The following is an 18469-nucleotide window of genomic DNA, read 5'->3' as shown; positions in this document are numbered from 1 at the left end:
ATAATAACATGTGAACAAACAGGAACATGTGAACACAGGAACATGTGAAGCCTCAGTATAATAACGTGAACAAACAGGAACATGTGAACACATGAACATGTGAAGCCTCAGTATAATAACATGTGAACAAACAGGAACATGTGAAGCCACAGGAACATGTGAAGCCTCAGGAACATGTGAAGCTCAGGAACATGTGAAGCCACAGGAACATGTGAAGCCACAGGAACATGTGAAGCCACAGGAACATGTGAAGCCTCAGGAACATGTGAAGCCACAGGAACATGTGAACACAGGAACATGTGAAGCCACAGGAACATGTGAAGCCTCAGGAACAAGTGAAGCCACAGGAACATGTGAAGCCACAGGAACATGTGAAGCCTCAGGAACATGTGAAGCCACAGGAACATGTGAACACAGGGACATGTGAAGCCACAGGAACATGTGAAGCCACAGGAACATGTGAACACAGGGACATGTGAAGCCACAGGAACATGTGAAGCCTCAGGAACATGTGAAGCCACAGGAACATGTGAAGCCACAGGAACATGTGAACACAGGAACATGTGAAGCCACAGGAACATGTGAAGCCACAGGAACATGTGAACACAGGAACATGTGAAGCCACAGGAACATGTGAACACAGGAACATGTGAAGCCACAGGAACATGTGAAGCCTCAGTTTAATAACATGTGAACAAACAGGAACATGTGAACACAGGAACATGTGAAGCCTCAGTATAACAACATGTGAACACAGGAACATATGGAGCCTCAGTATAATAACATGTGAACAAACAGGAACATGTGAACATGTGAACACATGAACATGTGAACACACAGGAACATATGAACACATGAACATGTGGAGCCTCAGTATAACAACATGTGAACACAGGAACATATGGAGCCTCAGTATAATAACATGTGAACAAACAGGAACATGTGAACACAGGAACATGTGGAGCCTCCTGCTGTGTCTGCCAGCTCTCTCAGCATTTTTAAAAGCCTACTGAAAACCTATTCAGGTTGACTTTTAGATAACCTATTATTTATTATTACTACTTATTATTATTACTATTGATATTATGTTTGTTACTACTTATCTGCACTGTTTGCACTGTATCCTTCTTTCAATGTAAACTGTTTTATTGTTTTTACAGTTTTTATTAAACTGTTTTATGCCTTTTCTTTTTTTTGTGCTAAATAGTAAAGCACTTGAGTTGCATTTTATGTATGAAAGGTGGGATACAAAAAAAGTTTATTATTATTAAAGTTTATTATTACTGCAGTACCCAAATACCACCAACCAGCAGGGATCCTGCAGTATAGCTGCCAGGCAGCAGGGGGCGGCATTATGTTATGAGCAGGAAACAGGAAGTGAATCCAGTCAATAAAATAACAGCAGTAAAGTCAACATGGTGGACGTGACAGAGCTGCAGCATGGAGACAGATTCACCGTACCTGCACAGGTAACAGATACCTGTCTGTCTGTCTGTCTGTCTGTCTGTCTGTCTGTCTGTCTGTCTGTCTGCCTGTCTGTCTGCCTGCCTGCCTGTCTGCCTGCTTGTTGGAGGTTAGTCACAACAACACAAGGAGATGAAATGAAACTCTCTGCTGTTTTACAGATCAGATCAAATTCAGGTTCAGGTGTTTTTTACAAAATGGATTCATCACTTTTTGAAAATGAAATCACAATGACACAAACAACCTCAAAGTGTGTGTGTGTGTGTGTGTGTGTGTGTGTGTGTGTGTGTGTGTCAAGTGTTAGTCAGTGTTCTCATTAACAGGAACAGGACAGCAGACAGACAGCTGCTCTATCTGGGTCAACTCTTTTTCCATCTCACCTGTCAAACACACGTGTGTGTGTGTGTGTGTGTGTGTGTGTGTGTGCTCCATGTGCCTTTAACTGGTCAAATACATTACAGACTGAGAGCCAGGCTGACACACATGGGAGGGAGTCAAGTGGAAGAAAACACAGTACACTGTACATTATATTATATGTAATATATATTATTATGTAATATGTATTATGTCTCTCTCTATCTATCTATCTATCTATCTATCTACTGAACAATAATCCATCCACCTGACAGGTGTGGCATATCAAGATGCTGATTAAACAGCATGATTATTACACAGGTGTGCCTTGGGCTGCTCACAATAAAAGGCCGCTCTAAAATGTGCAGTTTTATCTTGAAAAAAGACATTTATTAGGCACTGAACTATGGATCTCACATGACTCGGGCTACAGATATGCATTTTTTGGAAACCAGTCAGTATCTGGTGTGAGCACCACTTGCCTCATGCAGTGCGACACATCTCCTTCACACAGAGTTGATCAGGTTGTTGATTGTGGCCTGTGGAGTGTCGGTCCGCTCCTCTTCAGTGGCTGTGAGAAGTTGCTGGATATCGGCAGGAAGGGGAACACGCTGTCGTACACGCCGATCCAGAGCGTCCCGAACATGCTCAGTGGTGACATGTCTGGTGAGTATGCAGGCCGTGCAAGAACTGGGATGTTTTCAGCTTCCAGGAAGTGTGTACAGATCGTTGCAACACGGGCCGTGCATCATCATGCTGCAACATGAGCTCTGGTGGACGTTCCTGCGGTCAGCATGCCGACTGCACGCTCCCTCAAAACAACATCTGTGGCGTTGTGTTGTGTGATAAAACTGCACATTTTAGAGCGGCCTTTTATTGTGAGCAGCCCAAGGCACACCTGTGCAATAATCATGCTGTTTAATCAGCATCTTGATATGCCACACCTGTCAGGTGGATGGATGATCTTGGCAAAGGAGAAGTGCTTAGATCTTTTATTTCAACTCATGAAAAATGGGAGCAAAAAAAAGTGTTGTGTTTATATTTTTGTTCAGTATATCTATCTATATATATACACACACACACACACACACACACACACATATATATATATATATATGATATATGATCTAAAGGCTTCTGCTTAAAGGCTTGAAATGAGTTTCTTAGTCAAATATAAATAGTGAAGTTGATCCTATGTATGAATTTCTTTCCAAAGCCTTTGCCTTTCCATCAAGGCAAAGAATCTAAAATATAAGATAGTTTTGATTTGTTTAACACTTTTTTGGTCGCTGCATAATTCCATTTGTGTTATTTCACAGTTTTGAGTCTTTAAAGAAAAATGTGGAGCGTCCAAACTTTTGACTGGTAGTGTGTATATATATACAGTATACTGTATATACAGTATATATACTGTACTGTATATACAGTATATAGTGTATATATCACTGATTCTTGTGCTGCTCTTGTTGGAAATTAATACAATTTGAATGTTGACTCAGCAGAGGGATCATCCCTGTACACAAATCCATTATTCAGTTTATATTTTATACTTTTATAAATGATGTGGTTCCATGTTAACAGTATCTCCTCAGAAAACACATCATGATTTCAAATTGATCAAAAAGGCAAAGAAGTTCTTTAAAATGTGAAATATAAATATCAGTTTAACATGTAACATATTTAACAGGATTAAATTCTGCCTGCAGGTAAACAAACTCGTCTGAACCAGCTGCTATCTGATAGGACACACCACAGGAAACCTGCAACCTGATAGGCTGCTGCTCGCCACCGCTGTTATCTGATAGGCTGCTGCCCGGCACCGCTGTTATCTGATAGGCTGGCACTAGGCGCTGGAGGCCAGGTGGAAGGTGATAGGCTGTAGCCTAGCAACCAGCTGAGACATAAGATCAGAGACAAAACATCCACAAACAAAACAGACTACAGCCAGAGGAAAGAGAGGAGAAGAAGAGAGGAGGAGAAGAGAGGAGAAGAAGAGAGGAGGAGAAGAAAGAGAAGAGAAAAGTGAGGAGAAGGAAACAGACAAGAGCAGGAGAACCAAAAAGAGTGAAGAGAAGAAGAAAGAAGGAGAGAAAAGGAGGAGGAGAGGAGACAAGGAGAGAGGAGAGGAGAGGAGAGGAGGAGAGATGGAGCAGAGTGTGATCCGGTTCAGTCACTGTCAGAAGCAGATCTTCTGTTTCTCGCTGCCTCAGCAGTGCCCGGGCTGCGGGGCGGAGCTTAGCGGCAGCCGGCTGCAGGAGGCGCCGGTCAGCCTGCCCCCCCCCCTCTGCAACGCCCACAAGACCTCCTGCTGCCTGCTGGTCGCTCCTGCTGAGGACAACCACCACAGGTACACACACACACACACACACACACACACACACACACACACAACTCAAACTGTTGCTAATGTAAAGTTCTAACAGGTAGATGAACATTTACTCTGAATTGTTGTTGTGTGTCTCCATCATGGAGGAACATTGCAGAGTTAGTTGTTAGTTAAAGGAGGAATCAGTGATCTGGACTCTTTAGTATCGAACGCAGCTGTAGGAACTACAACATCAGCTATAGTGTTTTCTATAGTGTTTCTAGTCACTTTTTTTTAATCAAATATGGTCGAACAAATTATAAAGGAGCTAATGTTTGCTATGTAGCTTGTGTGGCTAACGTTAGCTACATCACAGGTTGCTGACCTGTCCGACACGTCAGACCGACTCCACATCTGTCCTGAAGGCTTTTCAGTCCTAAGCTCCTCCTCCTCTGAAAGCTGCAGCAGGTTCTCCGGGTTTCGGAGCAGCTCTGTCCGGCTTTAGGCTTCGCTGCGGTTCGTTCTGTTGAACAAATGAAACTGAAAGAAGTTCTGAACTCAAGGCGGGTGCAGAGAGTTTCCACCAAAACAGAGAACAGACCGGGCCGCTGGTGTAGAAAGCTTGAAATCTCAGCAGGGAACAGTGGAGCGACTGACTGATCAACAACACAGTGAACCTGCTGATATATTCTGGTTATTTTGTGCCTCATGCCAGTAAAATATTACTGATTGTTCCTTTAATAAAGTCTAAATCTCTACCAACCAGGCTAGAAACAGAGAGCTAGCTGAAAAAGCTTGTTGGTATAGCTGTAGATCTGACCTGACCTCTGACCTCTGACCTCTGACCTCCTCCTCTGACTGAACTCTGGTTTAACATGCTTTGTTGGGTCTGACCCGGTCTGTCCTGCTGTTGGTGTTTCAGGGTGTTTGATGGGACGTCGGAGCTCCACACAGGCATCTCCAACACCAAAGGTAGGGTCAGGGGTTAAAGGTCGCGGTCGTCTCTCTCTCTGTCTGTCTCTCTCAGTTTTCATTTCAATTTTATCTGCTGTATTGGTATGAATGTTAGATCAACAGTGTTGCGTGAGGAACTAAGTACAATTCAATAAAAATGAATAACTAGTGCACAACAATAACTTCATAAATAAAACATTTTAGGTTATTTTCTTGAATAAAACCTTAAAGCTGTCTGTCTCTCTACCTGTCTGTCTGTCTACCTGTCTATCTCTCTCTATTTCTGTCTCTCTGCCTGTCTGTCTCTGCAGGAGTGGTGTATAACTACACCCGGTGTGGTGTGCGTAGAGACCAGTCTGGATGGGAGCGGTGCATCAGTGTTCCTCTGGTGCGACCCGACATGTTCAACCTGCTGGCCCAGTGGGACCAGTACCTGGACCGCTTCTCTGACGCCCCCATGTGGGACCCGGCCTGGCACAGGTACCGCTGCACCTGACTGAGAACCTGTAGACACAGCAGAGAACAGTGGAACACAGTGACAGAGAAATACAGTGGAACACAGTGACAGAGTAATACAGTGGAACACTGTGACAGAAATACAGTGGAACAGTGACAGAGTAATACAGTAGAACACAGTGACAGAGTAATACAGTGGAACACTGTGACAGAGTAACACAGTGGAACACTGTGACAGAAATACAGTGGAACACTGTGACAGAGTAACACAGTAGAACACTGTGACAGAGTAATACAGTGGAACACTGTGACAGAGTAACACAGTGGAACACTGTGACAGAAATACAGTGGAACAGTGACAGAGTAATACAGTAGAACACAGTGACAGAGTAATACAGTGGAACACTGTGACAGAGTAACACAGTAGAACACTGTGACAGAAATACAGTGGAACAGTGACAGAGTAATACAGTAGAACACAGTGACAGAGTAATACAGTGGAACACTGTGACAGAGTAACACAGTGGAACACTGTGACAGAAATACAGTGGAACACTGTGACAGAGTAACACAGTAGAACACTGTGACAGAAATACAGTGGAACAGTGACAGAGAAATACAGTGGAACACTGTGACAGAGTAATACAGTGGAACACTGTGACAGAGTAACACAGTGGAACACTGTGACAGAAATACAGTGGAACAGTGACAGAGAAATACAGTGGAACACTGTGACAGAGTAATACAGTGGAACACTGTGACAGAGTAACACAGTGGAACACTGTGACAGAAATACAGTGGAACAGTGACAGAGAAATACAGTAGAACACAGTGACAGAGTAATACAGTGGAACACTGTGACAGAGTAACACAGTGGAACACTGTGACAGAGTAATACAGTGGAACACAGTGACAGAGTAACACAGTGGAACACAGTGACAGAGTAATACAGTGGAACACTGTGACAGAGTAACACAGTGGAACACTGTGACAGAGAAATACAGTGGAACACTGTGACAGAGTAACACAGTGGAACACTGTGACAGAGTAATACAGTGGAACACAGTGACAGAGTAATACAGTGGAACACTGTGACAGAGTAATACAGTAGAACACAGTGACAGAGTAATACAGTGGAACACTGTGACAGAGTAACACAGTGGAACACAGTGACAGAGTAATACAGTGGAACACTGTGACAGAGTAACACAGTGGAACACAGTGACAGAGTAATACAGTGGAACACTGTGACAGAGTAATACAGTAGAACACAGTGACAGAGTAATACAGTGGAACACTGTGACAGAGTAATACAGTGGAACACTGTGACAGAGTAACACAGTAGAACAGAGTAACACAGTAGAACACAGTGACAGAGTAACACAGTAGAACACTGTGACAGAGTAACACAGTAGAACACTGTGACATAAATACAGTGGAACAGTGACAGAGTAATACAGTAGAACACAGTGACAGAGTAATACAGTGGAACACTGTGACAGAGTAACACAGTGGAACACTGTGACAGAAATACAGTGGAACACTGTGACAGAGTAACACAGTAGAACACTGTGACAGAAATACAGTGGAACAGTGACAGAGAAATACAGTGGAACACTGTGACAGAGTAATACAGTGGAACACTGTGACAGAGTAACACAGTGGAACACTGTGACAGAAATACAGTGGAACAGTGACAGAGAAATACAGTGGAACACTGTGACAGAGTAATACAGTGGAACACTGTGACAGAGTAACACAGTAGAACACTGTGACAGAAATACAGTGGAACAGTGACAGAGAAATACAGTAGAACACAGTGACAGAGTAATACAGTGGAACACTGTGACAGAGTAATACAGTGGAACACAGTGACAGAGTAACACAGTGGAACACAGTGACAGAGTAACACAGTGGAACACAGTGACAGAGTAATACAGTGGAACACAGTGACAGAGTAACACAGTGGAACACAGTGACAGAGTAATACAGTGGAACACTGTGACAGAGTAACACAGTGGAACACTGTGACAGAGAAATACAGTGGAACACAGTGACAGAGTAATACAGTAGAACACTGTGACAGAGTAACACAGTAGAACACTGTGACAGAGTAATACAGTGGAACACTGTGACAGAGTAACACAGTGGAACACTGTGACAGAGTAATACAGTGGAACACAGTGACAGAGTAATACAGTGGAACACTGTGACAGAGTAACACAGTGGAACACAGTGACAGAGTAATACAGTGGAACACTGTGACAGAGTAATACAGTAGAACACAGTGACAGAGTAATACAGTGGAACACTGTGACAGAGTAACACAGTGGAACACTGTGACAGAGTAACACAGTAGAACAGAGTAACACAGTAGAACACAGTGACAGAGTAACACAGTAGAACACTGTGACAGAGTAACACAGTAGAACACAGTGACAGAGTAACACAGTAGAACACTGTGACAGAGTAACACAGTAGAACACAGTGACAGAGTAACACAGTAGAACACTGTGACAGAGTAACACAGTAGAACACTGTGACAGAGAGACGAGGAACCCTGCCTGGCACATGAACACTTCTGACTGAAATATAGAACAGAAGAGTAGAACACTAGAATACTTCCAGTCTCGTGAAAAACCGAGCATTGTCCAACTGATCCAGGACTTCGTCGACCCGCAGCATTGGATAGGCATCAAACTTGGAAATTCACCTTGCGGTAGTTGACACAGAACCATACAGAACCATCAGGCTTGAGAAGAAGCACAATGGGGCTACAACAGTCACTGTGGGACTTCAATTCTGCCTGAAACACTTTTCCTTTGTGTTGAGCGTGTTCGCTCATCACGCCTGGCGGAGTCTCTGTTTGAGCTCGGTGCGTCCTGGTGGAGCCAAAAACACATCAGGAAAGCAAAAAACAAACCTACCTCCGCTCTCTGGCCCAGTGAGAGACAGTCGTCAGACGGAAGAAGGGTTGTTGGACTTTGGAACCTCATCAATCTCATCTCTCATTCACTGTGGTAGCCAGATTGGGTTATTTCTTCACCTGTCTGAGTATCACGGCTTTTAAAGAGGTTGAGGTGGTAGATCTGAGGTGCCCCGCCCCTGTCAGACCACCTTCCTCCCTTTCTTTAAGCAGGTCCAAAACACCCCAAGGCTTTCTGCCAAACAGCAGCTCAAAGGGAGAAAATCCATTGGAGGCCTGGGAACCTCCCGCACTGTGAATAACAGAGGGTCCAGCCACCGGTCCCAATTTTCACTACAGCTGTACGGTACTGTTTGTACGGTGTACAAACTTGGGGATCATTGTCTTCAGCATTTTGTTAAACTGCTCCACCAGACCAGAAGTGGCCTGTGTAACACTCTTTGCATATGATCAAGGCATTATTTCATATCATCTCCTGAGTCAGAATCTGACTCAGGAGATGATATGAAATAATGCCTGTGTAACACTTTTTGCAGCGATATTGCACAAGGGACACTGCCTCAGGACATCTTGTTGCATAGTGGAAGACCACTAATACAAAGTGATATTCCCATGCACTTCGGTCTAGTGGCCTGACAAGGTCCATAGTACCTGGACCGCTTCTCTGACGCCCCCATGTGGGACCCGGCCTGGCACAGGTACCGCTGCACCTGACTGAGAACCTGTAGACACAGCAGAGAACAGTGGAACACAGTGACAGAGAAATACAGTGGAACACAGTGACAGAGTAATACAGTGGAACACTGTGACAGAAATACAGTGGAACAGTGACAGAGTAATACAGTAGAACACAGTGACAGAGTAATACAGTGGAACACTGTGACAGAGTAACACAGTGGAACACTGTGACAGAAATACAGTGGAACACTGTGACAGAGTAACACAGTAGAACACTGTGACAGAGTAATACAGTGGAACACTGTGACAGAGTAACACAGTGGAACACTGTGACAGAAATACAGTGGAACAGTGACAGAGTAATACAGTAGAACACAGTGACAGAGTAATACAGTGGAACACTGTGACAGAGTAACACAGTAGAACACTGTGACAGAAATACAGTGGAACAGTGACAGAGTAATACAGTAGAACACAGTGACAGAGTAATACAGTGGAACACTGTGACAGAGTAACACAGTGGAACACTGTGACAGAAATACAGTGGAACACTGTGACAGAGTAACACAGTAGAACACTGTGACAGAAATACAGTGGAACAGTGACAGAGAAATACAGTGGAACACTGTGACAGAGTAATACAGTGGAACACTGTGACAGAGTAACACAGTGGAACACTGTGACAGAAATACAGTGGAACAGTGACAGAGAAATACAGTGGAACACTGTGACAGAGTAATACAGTGGAACACTGTGACAGAGTAACACAGTGGAACACTGTGACAGAAATACAGTGGAACAGTGACAGAGAAATACAGTAGAACACAGTGACAGAGTAATACAGTGGAACACTGTGACAGAGTAACACAGTGGAACACTGTGACAGAGTAATACAGTGGAACACAGTGACAGAGTAACACAGTGGAACACAGTGACAGAGTAATACAGTGGAACACTGTGACAGAGTAACACAGTGGAACACTGTGACAGAGAAATACAGTGGAACACTGTGACAGAGTAACACAGTAGAACACTGTGACAGAGTAATACAGTGGAACACTGTGACAGAGTAACACAGTGGAACACTGTGACAGAGTAATACAGTGGAACACAGTGACAGAGTAATACAGTGGAACACTGTGACAGAGTAATACAGTAGAACACAGTGACAGAGTAATACAGTGGAACACTGTGACAGAGTAACACAGTGGAACACAGTGACAGAGTAATACAGTGGAACACTGTGACAGAGTAACACAGTGGAACACAGTGACAGAGTAATACAGTGGAACACTGTGACAGAGTAATACAGTAGAACACAGTGACAGAGTAATACAGTGGAACACTGTGACAGAGTAACACAGTGGAACACTGTGACAGAGTAACACAGTAGAACAGAGTAACACAGTAGAACACAGTGACAGAGTAACACAGTAGAACACAGTGACAGAGTAACACAGTAGAACACTGTGACAGAGTAACACAGTAGAACACAGTGACAGAGTAACACAGTAGAACACTGTGACAGAGTAACACAGTAGAACACTGTGACAGAGAGACGAGGAACCCTGCCTGGCACATGAACACTTCTGACTGAAATATAGAACAGAAGAGTAGAACACTAGAATACTTCCAGTCTCGTGAAAAACCGAGCATTGTCCAACTGATCCAGGACTTCGTCGACCCGCAGCATTGGATAGGCATCAAACTTGGAAATTCACCTTGCGGTAGTTGACACAGAACCATACAGAACCATCAGGCTTGAGAAGAAGCACAATGGGGCTACAACAGTCACTGTGGGACTTCAATTCTGCCTGAAACACTTTTCCTTTGTGTTGAGCGTGTTCGCTCATCACGCCTGGCGGAGTCTCTGTTTGAGCTCGGTGCGTCCTGGTGGAGCCAAAAACACATCAGGAAAGCAAAAAACAAACCTACCTCCGCTCTCTGGCCCAGTGAGAGACAGTCGTCAGACGGAAGAAGGGTTGTTGGACTTTGGAACCTCATCAATCTCATCTCTCATTCACTGTGGTAGCCAGATTGGGTTATTTCTTCACCTGTCTGAGTATCACGGCTTTTAAAGAGGTTGAGGTGGTAGATCTGAGGTGCCCCGCCCCTGTCAGACCACCTTCCTCCCTTTCTTTAAGCAGGTCCAAAACACCCCAAGGCTTTCTGCCAAACAGCAGCTCAAAGGGAGAAAATCCATTGGAGGCCTGGGAACCTCCCGCACTGTGAATAACAGAGGGTCCAGCCACCGGTCCCAATTTTCACTACAGCTGTACGGTACTGTTTGTACGGTGTACAAACTTGGGGATCATTGTCTTCAGCATTTTGTTAAACTGCTCCACCAGACCAGAAGTGGCCTGTGTAACACTCTTTGCATATGATCAAGGCATTATTTCATATCATCTCCTGAGTCAGAATCTGACTCAGGAGATGATATGAAATAATGCCTGTGTAACACTTTTTGCAGCGATATTGCACAAGGGACACTGCCTCAGGACATCTTGTTGCATAGTGGAAGACCACTAATACAAAGTGATATTCCCATGCACTTCGGTCTAGTGGCCTGACAAGGTCCATAGTACCTGGACCGCTTCTCTGACGCCCCCATGTGGGACCCGGCCTGGCACAGGTACCGCTGCACCTGACTGAGAACCTGTAGACACAGCAGAGAACAGTGGAACACAGTGACAGAGAAATACAGTGGAACACAGTGACAGAGTAATACAGTGGAACACTGTGACAGAAATACAGTGGAACAGTGACAGAGTAATACAGTAGAACACAGTGACAGAGTAATACAGTGGAACACTGTGACAGAGTAACACAGTGGAACACTGTGACAGAAATACAGTGGAACACTGTGACAGAGTAACACAGTAGAACACTGTGACAGAGTAATACAGTGGAACACTGTGACAGAGTAACACAGTGGAACACTGTGACAGAAATACAGTGGAACAGTGACAGAGTAATACAGTAGAACACAGTGACAGAGTAATACAGTGGAACACTGTGACAGAGTAACACAGTAGAACACTGTGACAGAAATACAGTGGAACAGTGACAGAGTAATACAGTAGAACACAGTGACAGAGTAATACAGTGGAACACTGTGACAGAGTAACACAGTGGAACACTGTGACAGAAATACAGTGGAACACTGTGACAGAGTAACACAGTAGAACACTGTGACAGAAATACAGTGGAACAGTGACAGAGAAATACAGTGGAACACTGTGACAGAGTAATACAGTGGAACACTGTGACAGAGTAACACAGTGGAACACTGTGACAGAAATACAGTGGAACAGTGACAGAGAAATACAGTGGAACACTGTGACAGAGTAATACAGTGGAACACTGTGACAGAGTAACACAGTGGAACACTGTGACAGAAATACAGTGGAACAGTGACAGAGAAATACAGTAGAACACAGTGACAGAGTAATACAGTGGAACACTGTGACAGAGTAACACAGTGGAACACTGTGACAGAGTAATACAGTGGAACACAGTGACAGAGTAACACAGTGGAACACAGTGACAGAGTAATACAGTGGAACACTGTGACAGAGTAACACAGTGGAACACTGTGACAGAGAAATACAGTGGAACACTGTGACAGAGTAACACAGTAGAACACTGTGACAGAGTAATACAGTGGAACACTGTGACAGAGTAACACAGTGGAACACTGTGACAGAGTAATACAGTGGAACACAGTGACAGAGTAATACAGTGGAACACTGTGACAGAGTAATACAGTAGAACACAGTGACAGAGTAATACAGTGGAACACTGTGACAGAGTAACACAGTGGAACACAGTGACAGAGTAATACAGTGGAACACTGTGACAGAGTAACACAGTGGAACACAGTGACAGAGTAATACAGTGGAACACTGTGACAGAGTAATACAGTAGAACACAGTGACAGAGTAATACAGTGGAACACTGTGACAGAGTAACACAGTGGAACACTGTGACAGAGTAACACAGTAGAACAGAGTAACACAGTAGAACACAGTGACAGAGTAACACAGTAGAACACTGTGACAGAGTAACACAGTAGAACACAGTGACAGAGTAACACAGTGGAACACTGTGACAGAGTAACACAGTAGAACAGAGTAACACAGTAGAACACAGTGACAGAGTAACACAGTAGAACACTGTGACAGAGTAACACAGTAGAACACTGTGACAGAAATACAGTGGAACAGTGACAGAGTAATACAGTAGAACACAGTGACAGAGTAATACAGTGGAACACTGTGACAGAGTAACACAGTGGAACACTGTGACAGAAATACAGTGGAACACTGTGACAGAGTAACACAGTAGAACACTGTGACAGAAATACAGTGGAACAGTGACAGAGAAATACAGTGGAACACTGTGACAGAGTAATACAGTGGAACACTGTGACAGAGTAACACAGTGGAACACTGTGACAGAAATACAGTGGAACAGTGACAGAGAAATACAGTGGAACACTGTGACAGAGTAATACAGTGGAACACTGTGACAGAGTAACACAGTAGAACACTGTGACAGAAATACAGTGGAACAGTGACAGAGAAATACAGTAGAACACAGTGACAGAGTAATACAGTGGAACACTGTGACAGAGTAATACAGTGGAACACAGTGACAGAGTAACACAGTGGAACACAGTGACAGAGTAATACAGTGGAACACAGTGACAGAGTAACACAGTGGAACACAGTGACAGAGTAATACAGTGGAACACTGTGACAGAGTAACACAGTGGAACACTGTGACAGAGAAATACAGTGGAACACAGTGACAGAGTAATACAGTAGAACACTGTGACAGAGTAACACAGTAGAACACTGTGACAGAGTAATACAGTGGAACACTGTGACAGAGTAACACAGTGGAACACTGTGACAGAGTAATACAGTGGAACACAGTGACAGAGTAATACAGTGGAACACTGTGACAGAGTAACACAGTGGAACACAGTGACAGAGTAATACAGTGGAACACTGTGACAGAGTAATACAGTAGAACACAGTGACAGAGTAATACAGTGGAACACTGTGACAGAGTAACACAGTGGAACACTGTGACAGAGTAACACAGTAGAACAGAGTAACACAGTAGAACACAGTGACAGAGTAACACAGTAGAACACTGTGACAGAGTAACACAGTAGAACACAGTGACAGAGTAACACAGTAGAACACTGTGACAGAGTAACACAGTAGAACACTGTGACAGAGTAACACAGTAGAACACTGTGACAGAGAGACGAGGAACCCTGCCTGGCACATGAACACTTCTGACTGAAATATAGAACAGAAGAGTAGAACACTAGAATACTTCCAGTCTCGTGAAAAACCGAGCATTGTCCAACTGATCCAGGACTTCGTCGACCCGCAGCATTGGATAGGCATCAAACTTGGAAATTCACCTTGCGGTAGTTGACACAGAACCATACAGAACCATCAGGCTTGAGAAGAAGCACAATGGGGCTACAACAGTCACTGTGGGACTTCAATTCTGCCTGAAACACTTTTCCTTTGTGTTGAGCGTGTTCGCTCATCACGCCTGGCGGAGTCTCTGTTTGAGCTCGGTGCGTCCTGGTGGAGCCAAAAACACATCAGGAAAGCAAAAAACAAACCTACCTCCGCTCTCTGGCCCAGTGAGAGACAGTCGTCAGACGGAAGAAGGGTTGTTGGACTTTGGAACCTCATCAATCTCATCTCTCATTCACTGTGGTAGCCAGATTGGGTTATTTCTTCACCTGTCTGAGTATCACGGCTTTTAAAGAGGTTGAGGTGGTAGATCTGAGGTGCCCCGCCCCTGTCAGACCACCTTCCTCCCTTTCTTTAAGCAGGTCTAAAACACCCCAAGGCTTTCTGCCAAACAGCAGCTCAAAGGGAGAAAATCCATTGGAGGCCTGGGAACCTCCCGCACTGTGAATAACAGAGGGTCCAGCCACCGGTCCCAATTTTCACTACAGCTGTACGGTACTGTTTGTACGGTGTACAAACTTGGGGATCATTGTCTTCAGCATTTTGTTAAACTGCTCCACCAGACCAGAAGTGGCCTGTGTAACACTCTTTGCATATGATCAAGGCATTATTTCATATCATCTCCTGAGTCAGAATCTGACTCAGGAGATGATATGAAATAATGCCTGTGTAACACTTTTTGCAGCGATATTGCACAAGGGACACTGCCTCAGGACATCTTGTTGCATAGTGGAAGACCACTAATACAAAGTGATATTCCCATGCACTTCGGTCTAGTGGCCTGACAAGGTCCATGCAAATTCTTTCGAAGGGGACCTTTATCAGAGGTAGTGGCTGCAACAGCACTTTTGGGTGACTAGGGTGTTAACCAGCTGACATTCGCAGCAAGCGGCGCACCACCTACACACATGTAGATTCGGGTAATGAGTCGATTTAGTGTTTTGTCTTGCCCAAGGTGGCCAGCCAGTGGGTTTTGATAAGCCGCCTGGAGAAGCATTTCCTTGCAGCTCTCAGGAACCAGCAATTGGGTCATTTCCTCATGAGTGTCACGACCATAGAGATATAACACTAGAGGGGACATGACGTCATTAAGCGTGGGATAACCGTCCGCCGTCTTACCTGGGTCCAGTTTACCAGCAACTACAACAGCTGTCTATGGGAAGCAACCAGTTGTCCTGATCTGGATCAAACTGCTGCACTAAAAGGACCAGAGAGACCAGAGAAGCTGCATCACCTTCCACACGTCAGTAGAGTAGAAGATAGAGGCTGTTTTATATGCTAAATTTAACTGACACAACTTAAAAAACAACATGTCTGGCTAGTAGCCAACAGACTGGAGTTGTGTTTGAAACAGTTTGTAACGGTATGTGTTAGCTAGTTAGCAACTAGCAACACTATACTGTACATCCCAACCGGACTGGGAGAGGAGATCGGCGAGCCGGTGACCCGAACCACCTGGCCTACCTCCATCAGGGGGAACACCACCAGCGCTCCTGTCCCACAGTGGCTGCTGGGTTTGGGACCTGGAGTAAAAAGAGGAGAGTGGGGGATTAGCTTGGCGGTCCTCGGCCTGCTGGGGGTGAGGCCGGAGGGACGGCGGCACCGGACCCAGTCAGCCATTACCGGCTGGATACCATCAACAAATTGCTCCTGCACCATCTGTTCCAGGACGGTCATCTGGCCGTATTGATGGTAGTGTGCAGGCAAGTCGGCAATGGAGAAACCTCCACAAAAAATCTAAGTTTTAGAAGTTTGTTGCCTCTTTGACATCAGTTTTACCGAAAAGGAAACCAAACAGAATCTGTTTCCATCATAAACTTGGTAGTGTCTGCTGCTAAGTGGATGGCTAGCTTCAGTGTTGTTGTACGTTGTAGGAGGATTTTAAAAGAGGAAACGCACAGCAGAGCGGAAGGAGAGGGAGCCGACCAAAAACTGCCAGAGCCAATGGGAGAATTATCCAACATCCGCTAAGATAGACCTTGTTTATATGTCTTACTGACATGACTAGACTTCCTGATATGACTAGACTAGACTAGACTAGACCGCTTGGCTCGGTCATCCAGAGCCTCTGGCCATGTTGTTCTGTTGAACAGAAAACACACCGTCTGTAACTGCTCCAACAGAAACTAGTTCAGCCAGTTCAGCTCATTAGACTTTTCCTCCGCAGTCTCACTGCCAAGAGAGAAGTAAACCGTTAACTGGACTTAAATACTGCAGGAGGTCAGAGCCACACCTGACTGCACCTGCCCCGAATGACACTCTGTCTGCCCGCCTGCCTGTCTGTCTGCCTGCCTGCCCGTCTGTCTGTCTGTCTGTCTGTCTGTCTGTCTGCCTGTCTGCCTGCCTGTCTGCCCGTCTGTCTGTCTGTCTGTCTGCCTGCCTGTCTGCCTGTCTGTCTGCCTGCCTGTCTGTCTGTCTGTCTGCCCGTCTGTCTGTCTGTCTGTCTGCCTGCCTGTCTGTCTGCCTGTCTGTCTGTCTGTCTGCCCGCCTGCCTGTCTGTCTGTCTGCCTGTCTGCCCGCCTGCCTGTCTGTCTGCCTGTCTGTCTGCCTGTCTCCAGGTTCGATGAGGAGAGCCACAACTGCTTCAGTTTCTGTGTCCAGTTCCTGAACGGGGTCTTGGCGACTGAAGGCCGCAGCAGCCTGAGCAGAGAGCAGCTGACTCAGAACTTCATCCTGCCCAGACTCAAGAGAGTCTGCAAGTACAACACACTGTGTCAGCACATCAGGCAGAAACAACACTACATGGTGGACAGACAGGAGGACAGACAGGAGGAGGAGGACAGACAGGAGGCCTGAGGAGGAGGAGAGACAGACAGGAAGAGGAGGACAGACAGGAGGACAGACAGTAGGCCTGAGGAGGAGAGACAGACAGGAGGACAGACAGGAGGCCTGAGGAGGAGGAGAGACAGACAGGAGGACAGACAGGAGGCCTGAGGAGGAGGAGAGACAGACAGGAGGCCTGAGGAGGAGGAGAGACAGACAGGAGGACAGACAGGAGGAGGAGGACAGACAGGAGGACAGACAGATAAACAGGAGATGACAGAAATGGCACATCTCAAGCAGACAGACAGACAGACAGACAGACAGACAGACAGACAGGCAGACAGGCAGACAGACAGACAGACAGACAGACAGGAGGCTGATAATGGTTTTATTTTCTTGTAAACCATCTGCACTGGTGTTGCTATATACTATTATACTTTATATAGTATAAAATACTAATATATTTACTGTCACATGAACTAAGAAACTATACACTACTATTACATCTACTCATGATATATGGACTGATATTATTATTTGTATTGTCATCATATGTACGCCATTATTATCAATATTGTCATTATATATTCTGACCGTATATTTAGTGACATTATTATATGTAGTGACATTATTATGTGTAGTGACATTATTATGTGTAGTGACATTATTATGTGTAGTGACATTATTATGTGTAGTGACATTATTATGTGTAGTGACATTATTATGTGTAGTGACATTATTATATGTAGTGACATTATTATGTGTAGTGACATTATTATATGTAGTGACATTATTATATGTAGTGACATCATGACGTTATGTGCTGTTATTATATGTACAGGCTGACACGGCCTGTGTTCTTGACTGTTCTGTTAATATCCAGCCTGCTGATGATTTAAAGTCTCGAGCTGCAGGACAGCAGGAGGCTGCAGGAAAACGAACAGTAATGAATGTTCTGAACAACCTCAGGTCCAAATAATACCAGGAAGTTTCATTCAGAGGTTTCCATTCCACCCGATCGGCTCATCGCTCTGGCTGAGCTGCTGTGATTGGTCAGACTGA

General features: G+C 44.8%; 1 protein-coding gene across 1 annotated transcript; it reads left to right on the top strand.

Annotated features, from left to right (window-relative positions):
* Positions 1-1409: 1409 nt before the first annotated feature.
* LOC139911833 (MKRN2 opposite strand protein-like) lies at positions 1410-18083 on the top strand. The gene is made up of 5 exons (XM_071899435.2): positions 1410-1469; positions 3525-4165; positions 5046-5095; positions 5389-5557; positions 17203-18083. Exons 2-5 carry the CDS (start codon positions 3963-3965, stop codon positions 17438-17440), a joined length of 660 nt encoding a protein of 219 aa, XP_071755536.1. The 5' UTR covers positions 1410-1469; positions 3525-3962; the 3' UTR covers positions 17441-18083.
* The last annotated feature ends 386 nt before the right edge of the window (positions 18084-18469 follow it).

This window comes from Centroberyx gerrardi, chromosome 5 (genome assembly GCF_048128805.1).
Source record: "Centroberyx gerrardi isolate f3 chromosome 5, fCenGer3.hap1.cur.20231027, whole genome shotgun sequence".
Classification (NCBI taxonomy): domain Eukaryota; kingdom Metazoa; phylum Chordata; class Actinopteri; order Beryciformes; family Berycidae; genus Centroberyx; species Centroberyx gerrardi.
This window is presented reverse-complemented; position numbering and strand designations above follow the sequence as displayed.